This window comes from Argentina anserina, chromosome 4 (assembly GCF_933775445.1).
Source record: "Argentina anserina chromosome 4, drPotAnse1.1, whole genome shotgun sequence".
NCBI classification, from domain to species: domain Eukaryota; kingdom Viridiplantae; phylum Streptophyta; class Magnoliopsida; order Rosales; family Rosaceae; genus Argentina; species Argentina anserina.
Genome location: NC_065875.1, coordinates 21009936 through 21028257, shown reverse-complemented (window position 1 = coordinate 21028257; position 18322 = coordinate 21009936). Strand labels below are relative to the sequence as shown.

At 40.3% G+C, this 18322-nt stretch overlaps 2 protein-coding genes across 2 annotated transcripts in view; one reads left to right on the top strand and one right to left on the bottom strand.

The window, feature by feature from the left end:
• LOC126792704 (E3 ubiquitin-protein ligase AIRP2-like) overlaps positions 1-18322 on the bottom strand; it is a 124748-nt gene that overhangs the window by 76807 nt on the left and 29619 nt on the right. The gene's annotated exons all lie outside the window — the stretch shown is intronic.
• Positions 1921-3404, top strand: LOC126792692 (stemmadenine O-acetyltransferase-like). Its single transcript, XM_050519153.1, has one exon. The coding sequence runs from the start codon at positions 1974-1976 to the stop codon at positions 3252-3254; it is 1281 nt and encodes a 426-aa protein (XP_050375110.1). The 5' UTR covers positions 1921-1973; the 3' UTR covers positions 3255-3404.

Here is an 18322-nt window from a genome sequence, read left to right as displayed (position 1 = left end):
GGTTAGTATCATGACAATAAGAGCAAGGAGGTCGGGGCAAATTCTCGAAGCCTGGTGGTGGTCCTTGCTGATGAAGAGGAGCTGAAGTGGTTTACGGAATGGGTGATGCTGAAGATCGAGCATGAATAGTAAGGCTGGAAATTGCGACTGGTGCCAGATGAAGACTCTCCTGCTGAGATTCATCTTTACGGATATATATGAAAGCGGTGAGTAGGCTAGGAGGTTCGGTCTATCGGAGTAATTTGTCTTTCGCACTGTTATGCTTCACATCAAGACCTTTCAGGAAATGGTGAACTCGTTCAAGCTCTTTCTTCTTTTGGTACCAAACAATATCCTCTTGATTCTTGATCATGCAAGGACGTTTCACATCAATCTCAGCCCAAATATTTTTTAGTTTGGTGAAATAGTGCGCCACTGGTTGTCCATCCTGCTGCATTGCCAAAGCTGTGCACATTAACTCATGAACCTGTATGAAATCAGAGTCATTAGTACATAAGCCTTCCAGTGTCTCCCATATTGCCTGCGCAGTGTTACATGCCTCCACCAAATCAACGATCTCGTCATTCATAGCTTTCCACAAGACTGACATGACAAGACCATCATCGACGTTCCACTTAGTATAGGCAACAATATCATCAGCACTTCGAGCCTTAGTGACTCTGGTAACATGCCCCATTTTGTGCATGCCTAGAAGATGAGCTGCCATAATTTGCTTCCATTTACGGAAATTAGTTCCATTGAGTTTGACGCCCCAAAGGAACCGTAATCAGAACTCTTGACAGATACTTCAAATTTCAGAACCGTAGAACCCTCTGCTTCGTCTCCAGAACCCATGGAATCGAAATATGACAAGAAAAAACTGACAAGAATCGGTTTTGGGTGCACTTACATTATCGGTGCACCTATATTGCCAACTGGACTGCCGAATTCGGGTCGGATCGGGGGAACCGGGTCGGGTCGGGTCGAATTGGGCTGGGTTGTGTCGAATTGGGCTGAACCGGGTCGGGTTGAATTGAGCCGGGCCGGGTCGGGGCGGGGCGGAGAATCACCGAAAGAACGAGGAAGAGAACCGGAGAGCAGCGGCGACGTTGGTGGTGATGGCGACGTTAATGGCGATGTCGGAGGGCAGCGGCGACGTTGATGGAGCGGCGGTGACGTCAGGCGGCAGCGAAGACGGCTGAGGAGTGCAAGAACGGCAGCGGCAACGTCAGAGCAGAAACAACGACGTCGTAGGGCAACTGTGACGTCCAGATCGCGCGAGGACCGGCGGAGGGAAGCGGTGATGTCGACGGGGAAAACCGGACAGGAGCGGGAGTGGCGACGTCGACTTGTGGAAAGTGTTCTCACATTGGAGCCGAACACCGTCGGAGACTCGGAGGGCAGCAACAGAGTGCGGAGGGGAGGCGACGTGAACACCATCGGAAAGCTAGCGGTGACGTCGACGTTCAGAGCCGGAACCGGTTGGGAGCGGGAGAAGGCAGCGGCGGCGATGTCGGCGACGTCGACTGTGCTCGGGAGAAAACCCAGAAAAAACAGAGCAAGAACAAAAAAAGGCTATGATGCCAAGATGAAATTAATCTTGCTTAGTAATATCATTACACAACAATCATCTATATATAAATCTACAAAGTGTTCTCCACTACCCGTGATTCCTTTCGTAATTCTCTCCTTCAATCACTACCTGTGATTTGCGCTCACAATGTGAAGTGTAGAACTTTGACTTTTGAAGTATGAAATACACAGGCAAATCCAAACTTGTTAGGCTACCAAGAATTGACCTTTAGTTCTTATTATCGATAACACACAAAAGTGCAACAATCACACTTTGCCTTTGTATCCCTGCACGCATGGCTGCATATGTGTATATATAAGTAGCAGCAACCTAGATACCATTGAACCAAACAAAATCGAACAATCCGATATACCATTTCTCAAATTCTACACGATCGATCCCAGTGAGTTAGGAGAGATCGATGGGCATAGCGAAGTTTGACGCTCAAGTAATTTCCAAGGAAATTATCACGCCTTCTTCTCCAACCCCGGACTATCTTCGCCATTACCAATTCTCCTTTCTTGATCAAATATCTCCCCCGGTCTACAACCCCTTGCTCCTCTTTTATGAATTCAATGACAAGACTCAACCCAACATCGCTGAAATATCCAACCACCTGAAGACCTCCTTAGCCAAAGTCTTAACCCTATACTACCCGCTAGCTGGGCGATTCAAAGACAACCAATATGTGGATTGCAATGACAATGGTATACCCTACCTTGAAGCTCAAGTAAACTGCAAACTTTCCGATGTTCTCGATAATCCAATTCCTGGAGAACTCAACAAGCTCATGCCATTTGAGCTGGACGATGTGGCAAACAAATGTGCCCTTGGTGTCCAACTCAACATATTCCAGTGTGGTGGTTTTGCTATTGCTCAATGCCTTTCTCACAAGCTCGCAGATGGATTGTCATACTTCACATTCAGCAAAACTTGGGCAGCGACTGCTCGTGGCGAATCCAAAATAGCGCATCCGCAGTTCAATTCCGCCACACTCTTCCCTCCCAAGAATTTAAGTGGATTTGATGCGCGCACCGGCATCACCAGAAACAAAGTGACAAAGAGATTCGTGTTTAGTGCCTCTAACATAGAGAAGCTCATATATGCTCAAGAAAATAAGGCCTCAGCACGCCCTTCACGCGTTCAGGCCTTATCTTCTTTCATCCTGAGCCGATTTGTGCAGGCTACAAAAGATATTGGATCAAGTGACAAGTTATACAGGGTGGTTCATGCTGTGAACTTGCGGCCAAGGTTCGAGCCACCACTGCCGCACCACTCTTTTGGGAACCTTTACCGAGTTGCCATGACGGCTCCGTTACAGATAAGTTCCGGGGAATCGTATCACGGTATACGAGAAGAGATAAGCAAGATCGACAATGCTTACGTGAAAAAACTACAGAAAGGTGATGAGCATTTGAGTTCCATCAAGACGTATGCTAAGAGTTTTGCTAAAGGCGAGCAGGTCACAATTAGCTTCAGTAGTTATTGCAGGTTTCCTCTGTATGATAATGATTTTGGTTGGGGGAGGCCTACGTGGGTTGGGTCGCCAGCACTGACGTTCAAGAACCTAGTGAACTTCATGGACACCCGAGAGGGTGGTGGAATTGAGGCGTATATTAGCTTGGAGGAGGAAGTCATGACTAAGTTCGAGAGCGATGCACAGCTCTTAGCTTATCTGTCTTCAAGTGCGGTGCTGAGTTAAGTCACTTAAATAGTATGTGTTGTGGACAGGTGCAAATTATATATGAATGTGTGTTGCAAAATATGTTCTTTCCGTCTTCTGTTACGGTGTCTGTAATTATGTTGTTCTAACGTACCAAAAAAATAATGGGTTTGGTGTTGCTGGTGTAAATGTGTTAAGACTCTCTATTCATCATTTCATCATATCAGTGTATTGACTTGAGTCCTCTTGTCCAAAAGCATTGTTTGTAATCTTTAAGATGCTGTATGTGTATGTAAATTTTGATTTAGGGTTTTATCAGTTTTTTTTTAGTCCATTTTTTCAGAATTTAGTTCATGCTTCTAGATTGGAAGTTTCAAAACTGAGATTTGTTAATTTGATAAAAGTTATATATATCCAGAACAGAGTAATTTGGACAAGACTCCTCTCTTCCAATAGAAAGAAAGTTTATCTACAACAACTTAGAACATACAATTTTTTTGATGGTAAACAATAATGGATCTAAGGACTGAAATATCCATAATTTCTTTGATATTTCCGCGAAAGTTTTCATTTTTCGGCATATGGATATATCTGTTACATACCAAGTACGGAAATTTCCCGATATTTTCACAATATCGCTACGTGCCAAGCCAATTTCAAATAAAATAAAAAATTACTGGTTAGGAGAATCGAACCTCTGATCCATCCTTTTGTAAGCACAAAGTTATAGTCAAATCTATTACACCAACTTATTGTTATATATGGCTCTTACATTCAATGTCTCAATATTCACCTAAAATTGAAATAAAACTGAACTAGTTGTTAAGGGGAATCGAACCTCTTTGGTCTAGGAGAAAGCAATGATGGACATTACTCTTATGGGGGAAATTCAAGATGCCTTATTCACCATATTTATTCACTAATGAGATGCAATCAAGTGAAAACATATGGACATAATCTGATGCACAATTTTCACAAAGTTATGGTTATGGTCAAAGTCGAAAAATACTTTATCCGAACGTGAACTACCACTAGTACCATAACCCAAAATCAATCACTCACGACGCCTATAGTTGTCATATAAGTCAGTATATACAAAATTATAAAGAGGATATATCATTTAATAACTATTCTTCACAATATACTCAAGGTTTTACTCAAAGACATAATAAAGATAGTGAAAATTTTGTACCTCATAGATCATTTATGTGTTTTAAATCGCTCATGTAATTTCATGTTTGATATATCATATAGTAAATAAAGCGTGATGACTTAACCACCATTTAAAGATATATATATATATATATATATATTAAGTAAATTTGTAATAATGCTCCACACTTATTTCATTTAAAATTACTATAACTCATTATAAACTAATAGTTGTATAATAATTTCTTATAACATATAGTAGATAATTAATCAAATAAATATTTCTTAAATCTTCATTCAAAAATTTCATATTTTTATATTAATTTTTATCAATTTACTTAATTAGTTTTAATATTAAAATTTTCAACTTTCAGATTCTGTATATTTTCGTTCAGATGGAAATTTTAGTCCTCGAATGAATCACAAGAAAAACAGTGATTGTGATCAACTCATGGATGTCCGCGATGTTGCCTAGCTAGTACTGTTTATTGACAGAGCCGTCTCTAACTTTTCATATAGGGGAGTATAGGCAGGATATCAGGATATGGATCCTCTCCTGAGTCCTGATCTCTTTTTTTGCCTGATCTTCCTGACCTATAAGCAGATGATGACACGTGGATCTATCGAATCGGATGGCTAAAATTTGCTGCATCCATCTCTATCAGAAAAAAAAAAACAAAAGAAAAGAGGAAGACTCGACTGTTCTTCTCTTCCTTCACTGCTTGCTGATCGTGAATGCAGTTTCAATTTCGATCATAGCGAATATATTGGTTTCTTCTGGGTATGAGTTTGAAGTAGAATATGATAAAAGCTTCTACCTTTGATATCCTTCAAATTTACTAGACTTACTAAAACAAACTGAGATCGTCTCATTAATTGGATCCCCTTCCAAATTCAAACAATCAAACCCATAATCGAATCCGAATTAATCCCAAATTGACTCATCAATTAATCTTAGTCCTATATTGAATATGAAAATTTGATGAACCCTAAATTGACAATCTCAGATCCCTATTGACGTGAAAGATTGTTGAATGTCATTGATGAAAGAAAAAGAGGAACTGTGTGGGGAAGAATTAGCTAGTAAAGGGAACAGAAAAACAATGAAGGATTTAAGACGGTCACATAAACAACCAATGTCCCATCCAGAAGCTTCCTAATGTCCTTGTTCTTCACATGGCATTTCTGATTGATTAGCACCGCCGACCTCGAAACCAACTCGATGTCATTCCCGTCCAAAACGAGCTCATCCTTCACCTTCTCCGACCTCGTGATCATCACGCTGTCGAGCATCTCCACCTTCCAGACTCTCTTCTCTCCTAGAACAGATCTTTATGGCCTTCAAAGCCAACCCAAACCCAAACCCTTCTTGTTCTTGTTTGAGGGAAGAAAAAAACCACGAATTTGTTAAACATGCGACAAGCGTGGCCCGTGGACCAACTGTACCGATATTGTCCCAACTTAGCCACCTCATAGGTGTTGGGTTTTAATAACAAAATGCCTCGGTACAATTGGTTATTATCCACCCACTTATAAGCTTTATTTTCTTTGTCACTTCTTAGATGTGGGATCACTCCTCTCCAACACGCCCCCTCACGTGCAACCTAATTTTTAGGTCTGCACGTGACAGATTAACATCCCACATACTGGGATGAAAGAAACTAAGGTCCAGTAACCAACGACACTTAGTGGCCATCCAATCGGAAATCCTCCGATGGCATGACAAAGTGGCACCCAACTCGGGCCCACGAAAGATTGGAGGCGAGATTGGAGAGGAACCCGCTCTGATATCATGTTAAACATGCGACAAGCGTGTCCCGTGGACCAACTGTACCGATATTGTCCTAACTTAGCCACCTCACAGGTGTTGGGTTTTAATCACAAAAGGCCTCGGTACAATTGGTTATTATCCACCCACTTATAAGCTTTATTTTCTTTGTCACTTCTTAGATGTGAGATCTCTCATCTCCAACAGAATTGAATTAGAAAGGAAGTGGGATTTGCGGGGGATGGTTGCAGAAGATGATGGGTAGTGGTAGAGTGGAAGAAGATCGAAGAGAGAAGGGGGGGGGGGAGAGAGAGCAGAAGTGTGGTTGAGAAGGAAAAGGAAGAATTTGAGCCATTAGATCTCTATTTCCACGTGTCGAGATCTTACATTAGGTCAACAAGTCGGACAATTTTATTGGTCAAGAGAGGATCCGAGTCCGTATAGTGCAAATGCACCCCAAAAAGTAAAAGAGGGGAAACGTACAGTGATACAAGTTGGAGGGCAAACCTTTAGTTATGTTAATAAAAAAACCATTGACCTCAAATAATGAATGGAAATCAACGTGGCAAACAAAACCAGTACCCGTGTACCACCGCTTTGATCTAGATTTTTCAAACACTAGAGAACCGCCAATTCACCATTGAAGAAACTTTAAGAATGAAGAAGAGAAACTTACTTTATGGTGAATGACAAGAGGCTCTCGATACCACTCATATTAGCAAAAAGCCAATAGTAATTTGGTGAAACAGTTTAAGCTATGTCTAGCGAATCCAGGTCAAAACTAGAATTTTTTTTCACATGTAACACATGTGAGACCCCATGTGCTGCGTTTTGCCCGACTTGGTCAACTGACCAAACATACATGCGGGGTTGGTCGGGTAGCTCACAAGTCAGGCAAAAAAATGGGTTGCATCTCAGTTTTTCACTTCTTTGCCTTTTTCTTTGGTTTTACCTGTCCAAAACCTTCTGATGCATCTGCTCAGAGGCAAATTAAAGAAATGGGGGTTCTTTGAAATTTTTTGATCTCTTATCCTGCTCTATGCCTAGCCCTAAATGTAATAATGTTGGCAAACATAATTAACGTTAAATGTGAGGTTACACAGAAATATACACATGTTTTTGAATGCATTTATGATATTGATATAATAATTCATGTTTTGTTCATAAAATTTTAGTTAAGTAGCTAGTCGTTATCGTGTGGATAGCTAATTGAAAGTGGGGTAATTACCAAATACATATTCTTATTATACAAATAAATGACGGTACAAAAAGACAAAACCTTATTCAACATACCTTCCTAGCTAGCTAGTAATTCAAATGAATCACTAGCAATTCTACCATGCTACGATGAAGGAAAGAATTACACTCACGTTTTTCTTTTTTGAAGGAAAAGGCAATAGCACAATTATATTAACCCATGACAAAAATAGACATTACAAATAGAGGTAGTAATATATGCGAAGAAAAATATTAACTTGAAGGGTAACCTATTCTGATATATGACTTAAGGTGGGTTCCCCGCACATGGTCGATTGATTTGGATTTATAATGACAGCCAAACGTAGTATGACTAGTATCCATATGGGGTACGCCCATGTTGAAAAATCTACTCCTTTTAATTGCTTAGCTAGACAAGCACAACTGTATTAGGGCGAACAACCTAGACAAAGTTTTGGTATTTTTTTTAATTTAGCCATTTGTTCTCTCTTATTACCTCCATTCATGGGTGGATATGTTCACCTAGGCTGCAGCCCAGAGAGAAATCTAATATGTTTTATTTATACGTAAAGTAATAGTAATCCTGCAGCTCAGTTGGCTGATTGCTTTCTTATTCAACTTGGAGCCTTCACCATGTCCTGGTTCGAATCATACATTCAATTTTTCTTCTCTTTTTACTATTTCTTCTCTATGTTTCTGAAACTTTATCTCTTTGTTTTCCTACTTTCTATTAGCATTTATTTACTTCTTATTTTCTTACCTGATTATTTTTCTACCTCTTAAAAGAATAGGGTTCAAAATAATACACATTTTAATCCCAAAAACAACATTAACAAATTTTTTTATAAGAGAGTGAATTAGCCTAAACTAAATTTAATTCCTGAATCCGCCTCTAATTCATCACCTTATATCTTGGAGCTCGAGCTATGGCTTTTGTGTCTGTGTAGCTAAATCGCTCAAGCAATTTCGCAAACATACAAAGTTCTTGTACATTGCCACTATTTATTAATTTCATTGTCGTTAATTAGCAGGATCAACATGGGGTCCTCATCAGATCACCTTGTGAGCACTAACCAAATGAAGAATGATGCGTGTTTCTTTGAGAAGATAATTTCGACAATCAAGAAATAGCAAAGTGATCGAGGACACATTTTACATTCTGGATTTGGGAGTTGTCGTCAACCTCATTGATAGCTGGAAACGTAACCTTCCCATTGTGCAACCCTTCTATGTTGTTAAGTGCAATCCACACCCCGATCTAATCGCCACCTTGGGTGCTCATGGCTCCAATTTCAATTGGGCAAGCCAGTCCGAGATTGAATCCATTTTGGCTCTGGGAGTTTCACCGGATCGCATTATCTATGCTAATCCTTGTAAAGCTAGCACTCAGATCAAGTATGCGGCCCATGTTGGCGTCAATGTAACCACGTTCTACTTATTAGATGAGATTGATAAGATTCGGAAATTTTCACCCAAAATGTTCTTTACTAATTCGCATCAAAGCTCGGGACGAGAGCGGGTGTGTGTGGCCAACGAGTTCCAAGTTTGGTGCTCTTCCTGAAGAAGTGACTGAAAGAACAGAAGAGAGTTTGTGAAAGAAAGGCTTAAATCTCTTAGCCTTGTGTGTGCATATATTTATATGAATACAATTACAATCTGATAAGCATCAGGTTACAAGATAACCACTTCATGATCTAGTAATATACAGCTAAGAGACCATGAACAACTACAACAAGTTACAGAGAAATCACCTACTCCTATATGAACTAGGAGAAGTCATTAACTCGGACTCTACAACATCTGAGCATTCGTTGGACACCAATATCTTTGGTTTATCACTTCCCCGCAAGCTAAGTGGTCTAAGAAGAACATGAAGCTTGTTAACCAGAAAATGAAAACGAGTTGCAGACAGGCCCTTAGTAAAAATATCAGCAACTTGATCCAGAGTAGGGACAAACTTCACTTGCAGCTCCTTACGAACAACTTTTTCACGTACGTAATGATAATCCACTTCCACATGTTTGGTGCGAGCATGAAATACCGGATTAGAAGCAATGGCAATAGTTGACATATTGTCACACCAAATCGTAGGAGAATGCAAGAAAAGACAGATCTTTAAACATAGAGCGAAGCCAAGAGAGTTCAGCAGCAGTAAAGGCAAGTTGACGATATTCTGCTTCCGCGCTGGACCGGGAAACAGTTCTATGTATCTTAGAACTCCAGGAAATGAGGTTGGGACCGAGATACACACAGTAACCACCAGTTGATTGCCGGTTATCAGGGTCCCCAGCATAGTCTGCATCAGAATAAGCACTAAGGTACATAGAACCGGGTTGATATTTGAGACCATAATTAGCTGTGTACTTGAGATAACGCAAAATCCTTTTCACAAAAATCCAATGTGTAGTACTGGGAGCATGCATGAATTTGCACACTTGATTGACAGAGTAAGAGATGTCCGGCCGTGTTAGAGTGAGATATTTCAGTGCATCGACGACACTACGATACTCAATTGGATTCGCAAGCTTGTCACCAGAATACAAACTAAGTTTCTGTCCAGAAGCAGCTGGAGTGGTGCATGGTTTAGCATCAGTCATTTTGGTTTTGGTAAGCAAGTCTATAATGTATTTCTTCTGAGTAAGATACAGTGAGGAGCCATCATGAGTTGCTTCAATGCCGAGGAAATAGTGAAGCTGGCCCAGATCTTTCATAGAGAAAACTTTTCCCAAATCAGAGATGAGTTGGGTGAGATGGGAATGACTGTTACCGGTAATGAGAATGTCATCAACATAGATAAGTAGAATGAGAAATACACCCTGATCAACATAAGTGAACATAGAGTAATCAGACAAGGATTCCTTGAACCCCAAGTTTTCCAAATAGTCAGCAAAGCACTGAAACCAAGCTCGTGGAGCTTGTTTAAGTCCATAGAGGGAACACTTCAATTTGCAAACATAATTAGGATACCGTGAGTTGACAAATCCAGGAGGTTGTTTCATGTAAACCTCCTCAGTAAGATGACCGTGAAGGAAGGCATTGTGAACATCAAGTTGACGAACATGCCATTGGTTGGACACAGCAAGAGCCAAGACAAGTCGAATAGTAGAATGCTTGACTACTGGACTGAAAGTTTCAGCAAAGTCAAGCCCTTCTTGCTGATGAAAGCCATTAGCAACAAGACGAGCTTTATAACGTTCCTCACTGCCATCAGCCTTCTTTTTGACACGAAAAATCCACTTGCATGGCAACAAATTCATGGAAGGGGCCGGAGGTACCAATTCCCAGGTCTCATTTTTGTCAAGAGCAGTGAGCTCATCTTTCATAGCTTCAAACCATTTAGGATCTTTAGCAGCTTTGCTGTAACATGTGGGCTCATGAACGTCATTAGGGGGTGATGCAAGCATAGCCTATTTAGGGTTAGGTTTAACAATGCCACTTTTCGAACGAGTTTGTATTGAATGAGAAGAGTTCTGAGGACATACATGACCAGGTTCACTCACATTATCCAAGGGAGAGAAAGGCTGGGACAAAGTACTAGAGGATGCTAAAGTCACATCAGGTGAAGAAGACTCTGTGTGTGCATGTGTAGTTTGTGTGACAGAAAACTGAGAAGCATGAGTAGAGGGAGTATGGGTGCGTGTAGTGATAGATGTAGAAGGAACAAAATCATGTAATGACACAAAATATAAAGAAGAAGAAGTGGTACCTGCGGGGAGTGTGGGAATGGCCTTGTGAAATGGAAACCGAGTTTCATCAAAGATAACATGCCGAGAAAGATACACTTTGTGATTTTCAAGATCAAGGCAGCGATAACCTTGGTAATTAAGAGAATAACCGAGGAACACACATTGTTTTGATCGTGGTTGAAGTTTGGTATTATTGTATGGACGAAGATAAGGGTAGCAGGCACACCCAAAAGTGCGGAGAAAAGTATAGTTAGGATCTTTGTTATAGAGATAGGCATAAGGAGTGCTGTTGTTAAGCAAAGGAGTAGGGAGACGATTGATGATATTAGTGGCTGTATTGCAGGCTTCAACCCAATAGGTTGAGGGTATATTAGCATGCACGAGGAGAGTAAGAGCAGTGTCCACAATATGACGATGTTTGCATTCTGCCAAACCATTTTGTTCAGGATGCTTAGGACATGCAAACCGATGATGAATTCCGTGTTTGGCAAGGTAACTTTTGAAGGCATTAGAGGTGTATTCACCGCCTTCATCACTTTGAATTTGTTTGATGGGGGTTGAGAACTGTTTTTCGACATAGAGATGAAATTGTATAAAGGTTGGGAGAGTTTCACTTTTGTGTTTGAGAGGAAAGATCCATGAGTAACGAGAGAAATCATCTATGAACAACACATAATATCGATAACCTTGAGTAGAATAAGTTGAACACGACCAAACATCAGAGTGAATCAACTCCAATGGTTTACTTGCGACTGAATTTGAAAGAACAAAAGGAAGTTTGGTGATTTTGCCTAAAGGACAAGAATTACAAAATGAAAGAGACCTACTGCCGGCAAGAGGCACATCTTTATTTGATAATACTTGAGACAATACCCTAGAAGAGGTGTGACCTAGTCTGGAATGCCAGATTTGAGCCGACACCTTTGCACCTACGAAAGCAAAAAATTGTTGACTAGAAGCATGATCTTGAAGAAATTGCAGAGGATAAAGGCCATTCGCACTTGGTCCTCTGTAGAGGATCTTCCCCGTCTGGATGTCCTTAAGAAGAAAGAAATCAGGATAAATTAGCATATAGTAATTATTATCACTAGTAAAACGATGGATAAACAAAAGATTAGATGTAGCATTAGGACAATGGAAAATGTTTGTAAGGTGAAACTGTTGGTGAGGAGTGGAGAGAGTGTTGGAACCGATATGTGCAATATGTAAATCATTACCTATACCACCAACTCTGTCAGTGCCTTGATATTCCCTTGGATTTTGTAAGTTCCCCAAGTCAGGAGTAATGTGATTATTGGCACCAGTGTCGAGTAGCCATTGTGAACCTGCCTGGCTTTCATTTGGAGTTGAAGTTGATGCACCCATAGCACTAAGTCGTCGAGTTGGAACACGCCCTTCATATGAGAGATTCAGACGATTGAAACAATCAAGAGCAGTATGGCCAACTCGGTTGCATATTTGGCAGGTAGGACGAGGATTGGTGGTGCTTGAGTTTGATGCAGGAGCTGGTCCAAGAACAAATCCACCACGACCACGAGTGTTGGTAGAACCCCTCCCAAATGTGTTAGGAAGAGCTGGGAAAGGACGTGAAGCATGAGAGGTGGGAAGACCACGGCCACACCCTCGTCCTCCTTTAGAGATATTGATAGTGTGAAAGGCAGTGGGGACAGAAGAGACATCCAATGCTGCTTGGTGATGGGCACGAATACGTTGCTCAGCAGAGAGAAGCAATGCTTCAAGAGAGTCATAAGTGATTGGAGTGTCCCGTGCTTGTGCAGAACTCACAGTATTTTCATAAAGAGGCCCAACGTTGTTCATTATGATAGCAACAAGATATTGATCGTTCATAGGGCTACCAGCGAGAGCTAGGTTATCTGCAATGGCATTAATGCGATCAAGGAACTCAGAGATAGACATATTACCTCGCCTGGTGCGCAAAAGCTCACTGCGGAGCTGAAGGATGCGATTTTGGGACTGAGAGGCAAACCGGCGAGCAAGTGTACGCCAAGTTGTAGCAAAACTGGTGGATCGAGAGACTGTGGCAAGAACTGCTGGAGTGAGAGAGTTGTTAATCCACCCTAATATCATCTGATCATTAGCAATCCAGTGTTCATACTCCGGATTTATCTCAGTGGTGAGATTGCCTTCGGAATCACTTCAAAAGCATGGAGGACAACAGAGGGTGCCATCAACGTGGCCCATAAGACGGCGGCTGCGGAGGAGAGGCTGGATCTGAGCCAGCCAGAGAGGGTAGTTGGTACGATCTAACTTAATAGAAAGAAAGTGGGAGACAGTTGGTGCAGTAGGCTCGGAAGCCATGGACCGAGAATTAACCGAAACAAGAGTACCCTCTGGTTGTGATGCAGGTGGAGGGAGAGGAGGATCTGCAGGTGGTGGAAGAGAACCAGAAGGTGGTGGGAGAGCCATGGAGAAGGATCGGAAAAAAAATTGGTCTTTAGACGAAAGCTCTTGATACCATGAAAGAACAGAAAAAAAGAGAGTTTGTGAATAAAAGGCTTAAATCTCTTAGCCTTGTGTGTGCATATATTTATATGAATACAATTACAATCTGATAAGCATCAGGTTACAAGATAACCACTTCATGATCTAGTAATATACAGCTAAGAGACCATGAACAACTACAACAAGTTACAGAGAAATCAGCTACTCCTATATAAACTAGGAGAAGTCATTAACTCGGACTCTACAACATCTGAGCATTCGTTGGACACCAATATCTTTGGTTTATCAGTGACTCCGCTTCTCCAAGCCGCTCAAACTACAGGACTCAAAGTTTTTGGGGTGTCATTTCACATAGGAAGTAAGTCCCACAATCCTCAAGCATACAGACTAGCCATAAAGGCAGCTAACGCGGTTTTTCAGGAGGCCGGCCATAAGGCCTCCCATGCCTCCCATGCATGTGTTGAACATTAATGGCGGTGGCTTTGTGTCTGATACATTGTGCTTTGAAGCTGCGGCAACTGCCGTGAAAGTGAGGGCTGAGCCAGGTCGATCGGTTCTTTGCCGAGACGGCTTTTACGCTTGCAACCAACATTATAGGGAAGCGCGTGAGAGGTAAGGTAAGACAATGCTGGATCAACAAAGGGTTTTATGGTTCGATAATGCGTGTAGAGTGTAGACCGAACAAGCCTAATTGAATCATGCATTTTCTTGAAATGGATATCCGGTGACATTAGTAACGACAATGAGAAGAACTCAACCCTAATTATATGTGGCAAAGGTAATATAGGGGTTGGAGGCGGTGCTCAAACTTACAGTTCGACTGTGTTTGGTCCGACGTGCGATCCGGTCGATAAAGTATTGGAGGATCACCAGCTACCTGAACTAGATGTGAATGATTGGTTGGTGTTTCGCAACATGGTTGCTCATACGTCGTCGTGTAGCAACAGCTTCAATGGTTTTGGCTCCGCCAAGACCACCTACAGCACGAACTGAATCAAATTGCAGATTATGCGCATGAGTTTGCAGTACGCGCGTACTTGTACACAGTGTGAATAAGATGAATGATCGTTCGGATAAGTACGTTACATACGTAACTCAATGGGACAATCAAACATCAATCTGTTTTTTTTGTTTTGAAAGAACGTTTATGCGCCATAGTTGCTCACCAATTGTCAAAACCCGCCACGCAGCCATGTTTTAATGGTTTTGGTTCGGCCAAGATCGCATATATACCTTACTGATCGAATGATCGATGACCATGCATGATGCATGCGCTACTATATGTTTATCACGAAACGCCTTATTAACTCATGCTCATGTGCAAATCACCCTTTTGTTTTCTACGTACCTTAATACATGCACAAATAATGATTTGAATATTGTCAACTATAATTTCGATCTACAGTAATTATATCGGAAAAATAATCATACAGCACGTTCTCTTAATTACCAATTCTAACCTTTGTGGTTTAACTTGGTGAGATTTTATTTCCTGAATTTATTATTTCTCGTTGTCGTAGAGATTATTAGGGACTTCTTAACTTTTGATTCTGATTCTAGTTTGAATTTCTCATTTATTTGCTTTGTATGGTGGGAGTATTATCATTTGGATACTCATTCTGATATTACATTATGCAAAACCCTGACATTTTTAGAAGTAAATTAATCTTCTTCACATTTTGCAATGGGAGTTAGATAGTAAGGTCTCAATTAGAAGCACAAATTGAGAGCTATCCTTAACATCTTCCGTGTTGAAGGGTAAGCACTTCACATTTTGAGAAGTAAATCATCTTCACATCAAGAAAGCTAAGAGGCAACCCGATTTGCATGCCTCCCAATTAAGGCTCCCACGCTGTGTTGAACATTGGCGGTGGATATATATGTCACATACTAGCATTTCCTGTAGTTTTTTTTTTTGAATAATCGTCATATACTAGCACTGATTAGCCACCAAGACGTACAAATATAGGCATACAGCTACCCAACTTTACCAGAATGTTGGCCATTCTAACAGTAACACGAACTCATGAGTCTGAGAAGCTACATGCATCAAGCTCTAATACATAATGTAGAAATGGAATTATCTGTGAATGATTAAAAGCTACGTCCAGTTATAACACAATTTGTTTTTAATATGTACCTCTTGAGTAGGTGTAATCAGGGGCGGATACACGTTGCAGGCTCTATGGGCTGCAGCCCAGACGAGATTTTGGTTATTATAGAAACCGGTTACCTATCTTTACTATAGATGACATTAGATCAGTTGGCAAACTGCTTTGCTATCTTCTGTTTCCCCATAGTCAAAGGTTCGATGCTATCAAATCACTTTTTCAACTACTTTCTGTTTCTGATGCAATCGATCTCGAGACTTCATGGTCTCTGCAATTAAAGCAAAGCCAACAGACCACTGAGTGACCAATCTTTTCTCCATTTTATTCTTCTACATCCTTCTCATATTCTTTGGCTCGTTAACGGTTCAGGTCGGGCCTTAGTAAATTTAAATAAGTGGCGGGTCAGATATTTTCACAAATCTGAAGATACAAGTCCGCTCACCTAAGTCGGGCCTTACGGGCTTGTATTAGAAAAAATATATATAATACTCTAATTTAAGGGTTTGAAATAATAAAAGAATTATTAGAAAACATCCTAAAAAACGTCACAAATAAATTCTAATTTCGAAATATTGTCAATCGACACCAATAGATTTGATAGATATATATATTTAGGGACCCTGTAAAAATTTCATCCGTTTTGAACATGATTTGACCGTCCGTACCTACGGTAAACAAAAAAAGAGGCGTTTTCACATAATAAAACCTCATTGACCGGGGCTTTGCCAAATAGATTTCTTCAGTGTGACCACACACGATAGGTAACAAAGATTAGGTGATTTTCAGATATGCAAATGGCTTTTGGCGTTCGCTTATTTGTAATAGGGCATCCTTTATGGCATATTAGTGGTGTTTTTGATTTACTGGAAATTATGACAATCAAACGAGGTCTGAATTGGATGAAATTTGTACATAGTCACTAGATATATATACCGATCACATCGGCTGGTGTCGATCGATTTCGATAAGTTTCTTTCATAATGTGATAGTTTTATTATAAACCTAATATAAAAGTTATGATACATTAGTGGACACTTAGGCGATCGACAACTACAATTCGAAATATGGTCGATCGACACCAGGAGATGTGATCGGTATATATATTTAGCGAAGATGTAAAAATTTCGTCCGTTTTCGACATAGTTTGACCGTTCGTACCTACGGTAAAAAAAAGCATTTTGACATATTGAAACCCCATTGACCGGGGCTTTGCTAAATATATTTCTTCAGTGCGACCGCGCACGATAGTTAACAAAAATTAGGTAATTTCAGATATGCAAACGGCTTTCAGCGTTCGCATATTTGTAATAGGTTCTCCATTAGGGAATATTAGTGGTATTTTCGATTTACCGAAAATTCCGATGGTAAAACGAGATCTGATCTGATGAAATATATTGATCACATCACTGGTGTCGATCGATCTCGAGAAGTTTCTTTCATATAGTCGCTTCATAATGCAATAGTTTTATTATAAACCTAATATAAAGGTTATGATACATTAGTTGACACTTAGGCGATCGCGAACTCTAGTTCAAAATATGGTCGATCGACACTTGCAGATGTGATCGGTATATATATTTAGGGACCCCGTAAAAATTTCGCCCGTTTTGGACATGGTTTGACTGTTCGTACCTACAGTCAACAATAAAAAGCGTTTTAACATATTTAAACACCATTGACCGGGGTTTTGCTAAATAGGTTTCCTCTATGTGACCGTGCACGATAGGTAACAAAAATTAGGTGATTTAAGATATGCAAATGGCTTTCGGCGTTCGTATCTTTGTAATGGGTCATCCCTTATGACATATTAGTGGTGTTTTCGGTTTACCGGAAATTCCGACAATCAAATGAGGTCTGAATTGGATGAAATTTTTACAGGGTCACTAAATATATATACAGATCACATCGGCTGGTGTCGGTCGATCCCGAGAAGTTTCCTTCATATAGTCGGTTCATAATACGAAAATTTTATTATAAACCTAATATAAAGGTTAAGATACATTAATGGACACTTCGGTGATCGATAACTCGATTTCGAAATATGGTCGATCGACACCAGAAGATGTGATCAGTATATATATTTAGGGAATCCGTAAAAATTTCGTCTATTTTGGATATTGTTTAACCATCCATACCTACTGTCAACAAAAAAAAAGACGTTTTGACATATTAAAATCCTCATTGACCGGGGCTTTGTCAAATGAGTTTTTTTGTGTGACCGCACACAATCAGTGACAAAAATTAGGTGATTTCAAATATGCAAACGGCTTTCGTTGTTCGCATTTTGGTAATGGGTCTTCCCTTATGACATATTAGTGTTGTTTTCGGTTTACCAGAAATTCCGACGGTTAAACGAGGTCCGAATTGGATGAAATTTTTACAGGGTCACGAAAATATATATACCGACTATATCAACTGGTGTCGATCGATCCCGAGAAGTTTCCTTCATATAGTTGCTTCATAATGCCATAGTTTTATTCTAAACCTGATAAAATATCTATGTATAATATTTTATTATTCGGCGGGTTTTTTTGGACCGAGCCGGGTAAAAGCCATCGGGCTTGCGGGTTAAATGATGAGGCCTAAAGCCAATAGACCACTAAGTAACCAACATTTTCGCTATTTTATTCTTCTACATCCTTCTCATTTTCTTTGGTTAAATTAAATCTAATTTTATTTACATTCCTTTTTTTTTCTAACTTCATTTGT

What these genes read in the sequence shown, in the direction of transcription:
- LOC126792692 (XM_050519153.1), top strand. Translation starts at nt 1,974, where the DNA reads ATGGGCATAGCGAAGTTTGACGCTCAAGTAATTTCCAAGGAAATTATC.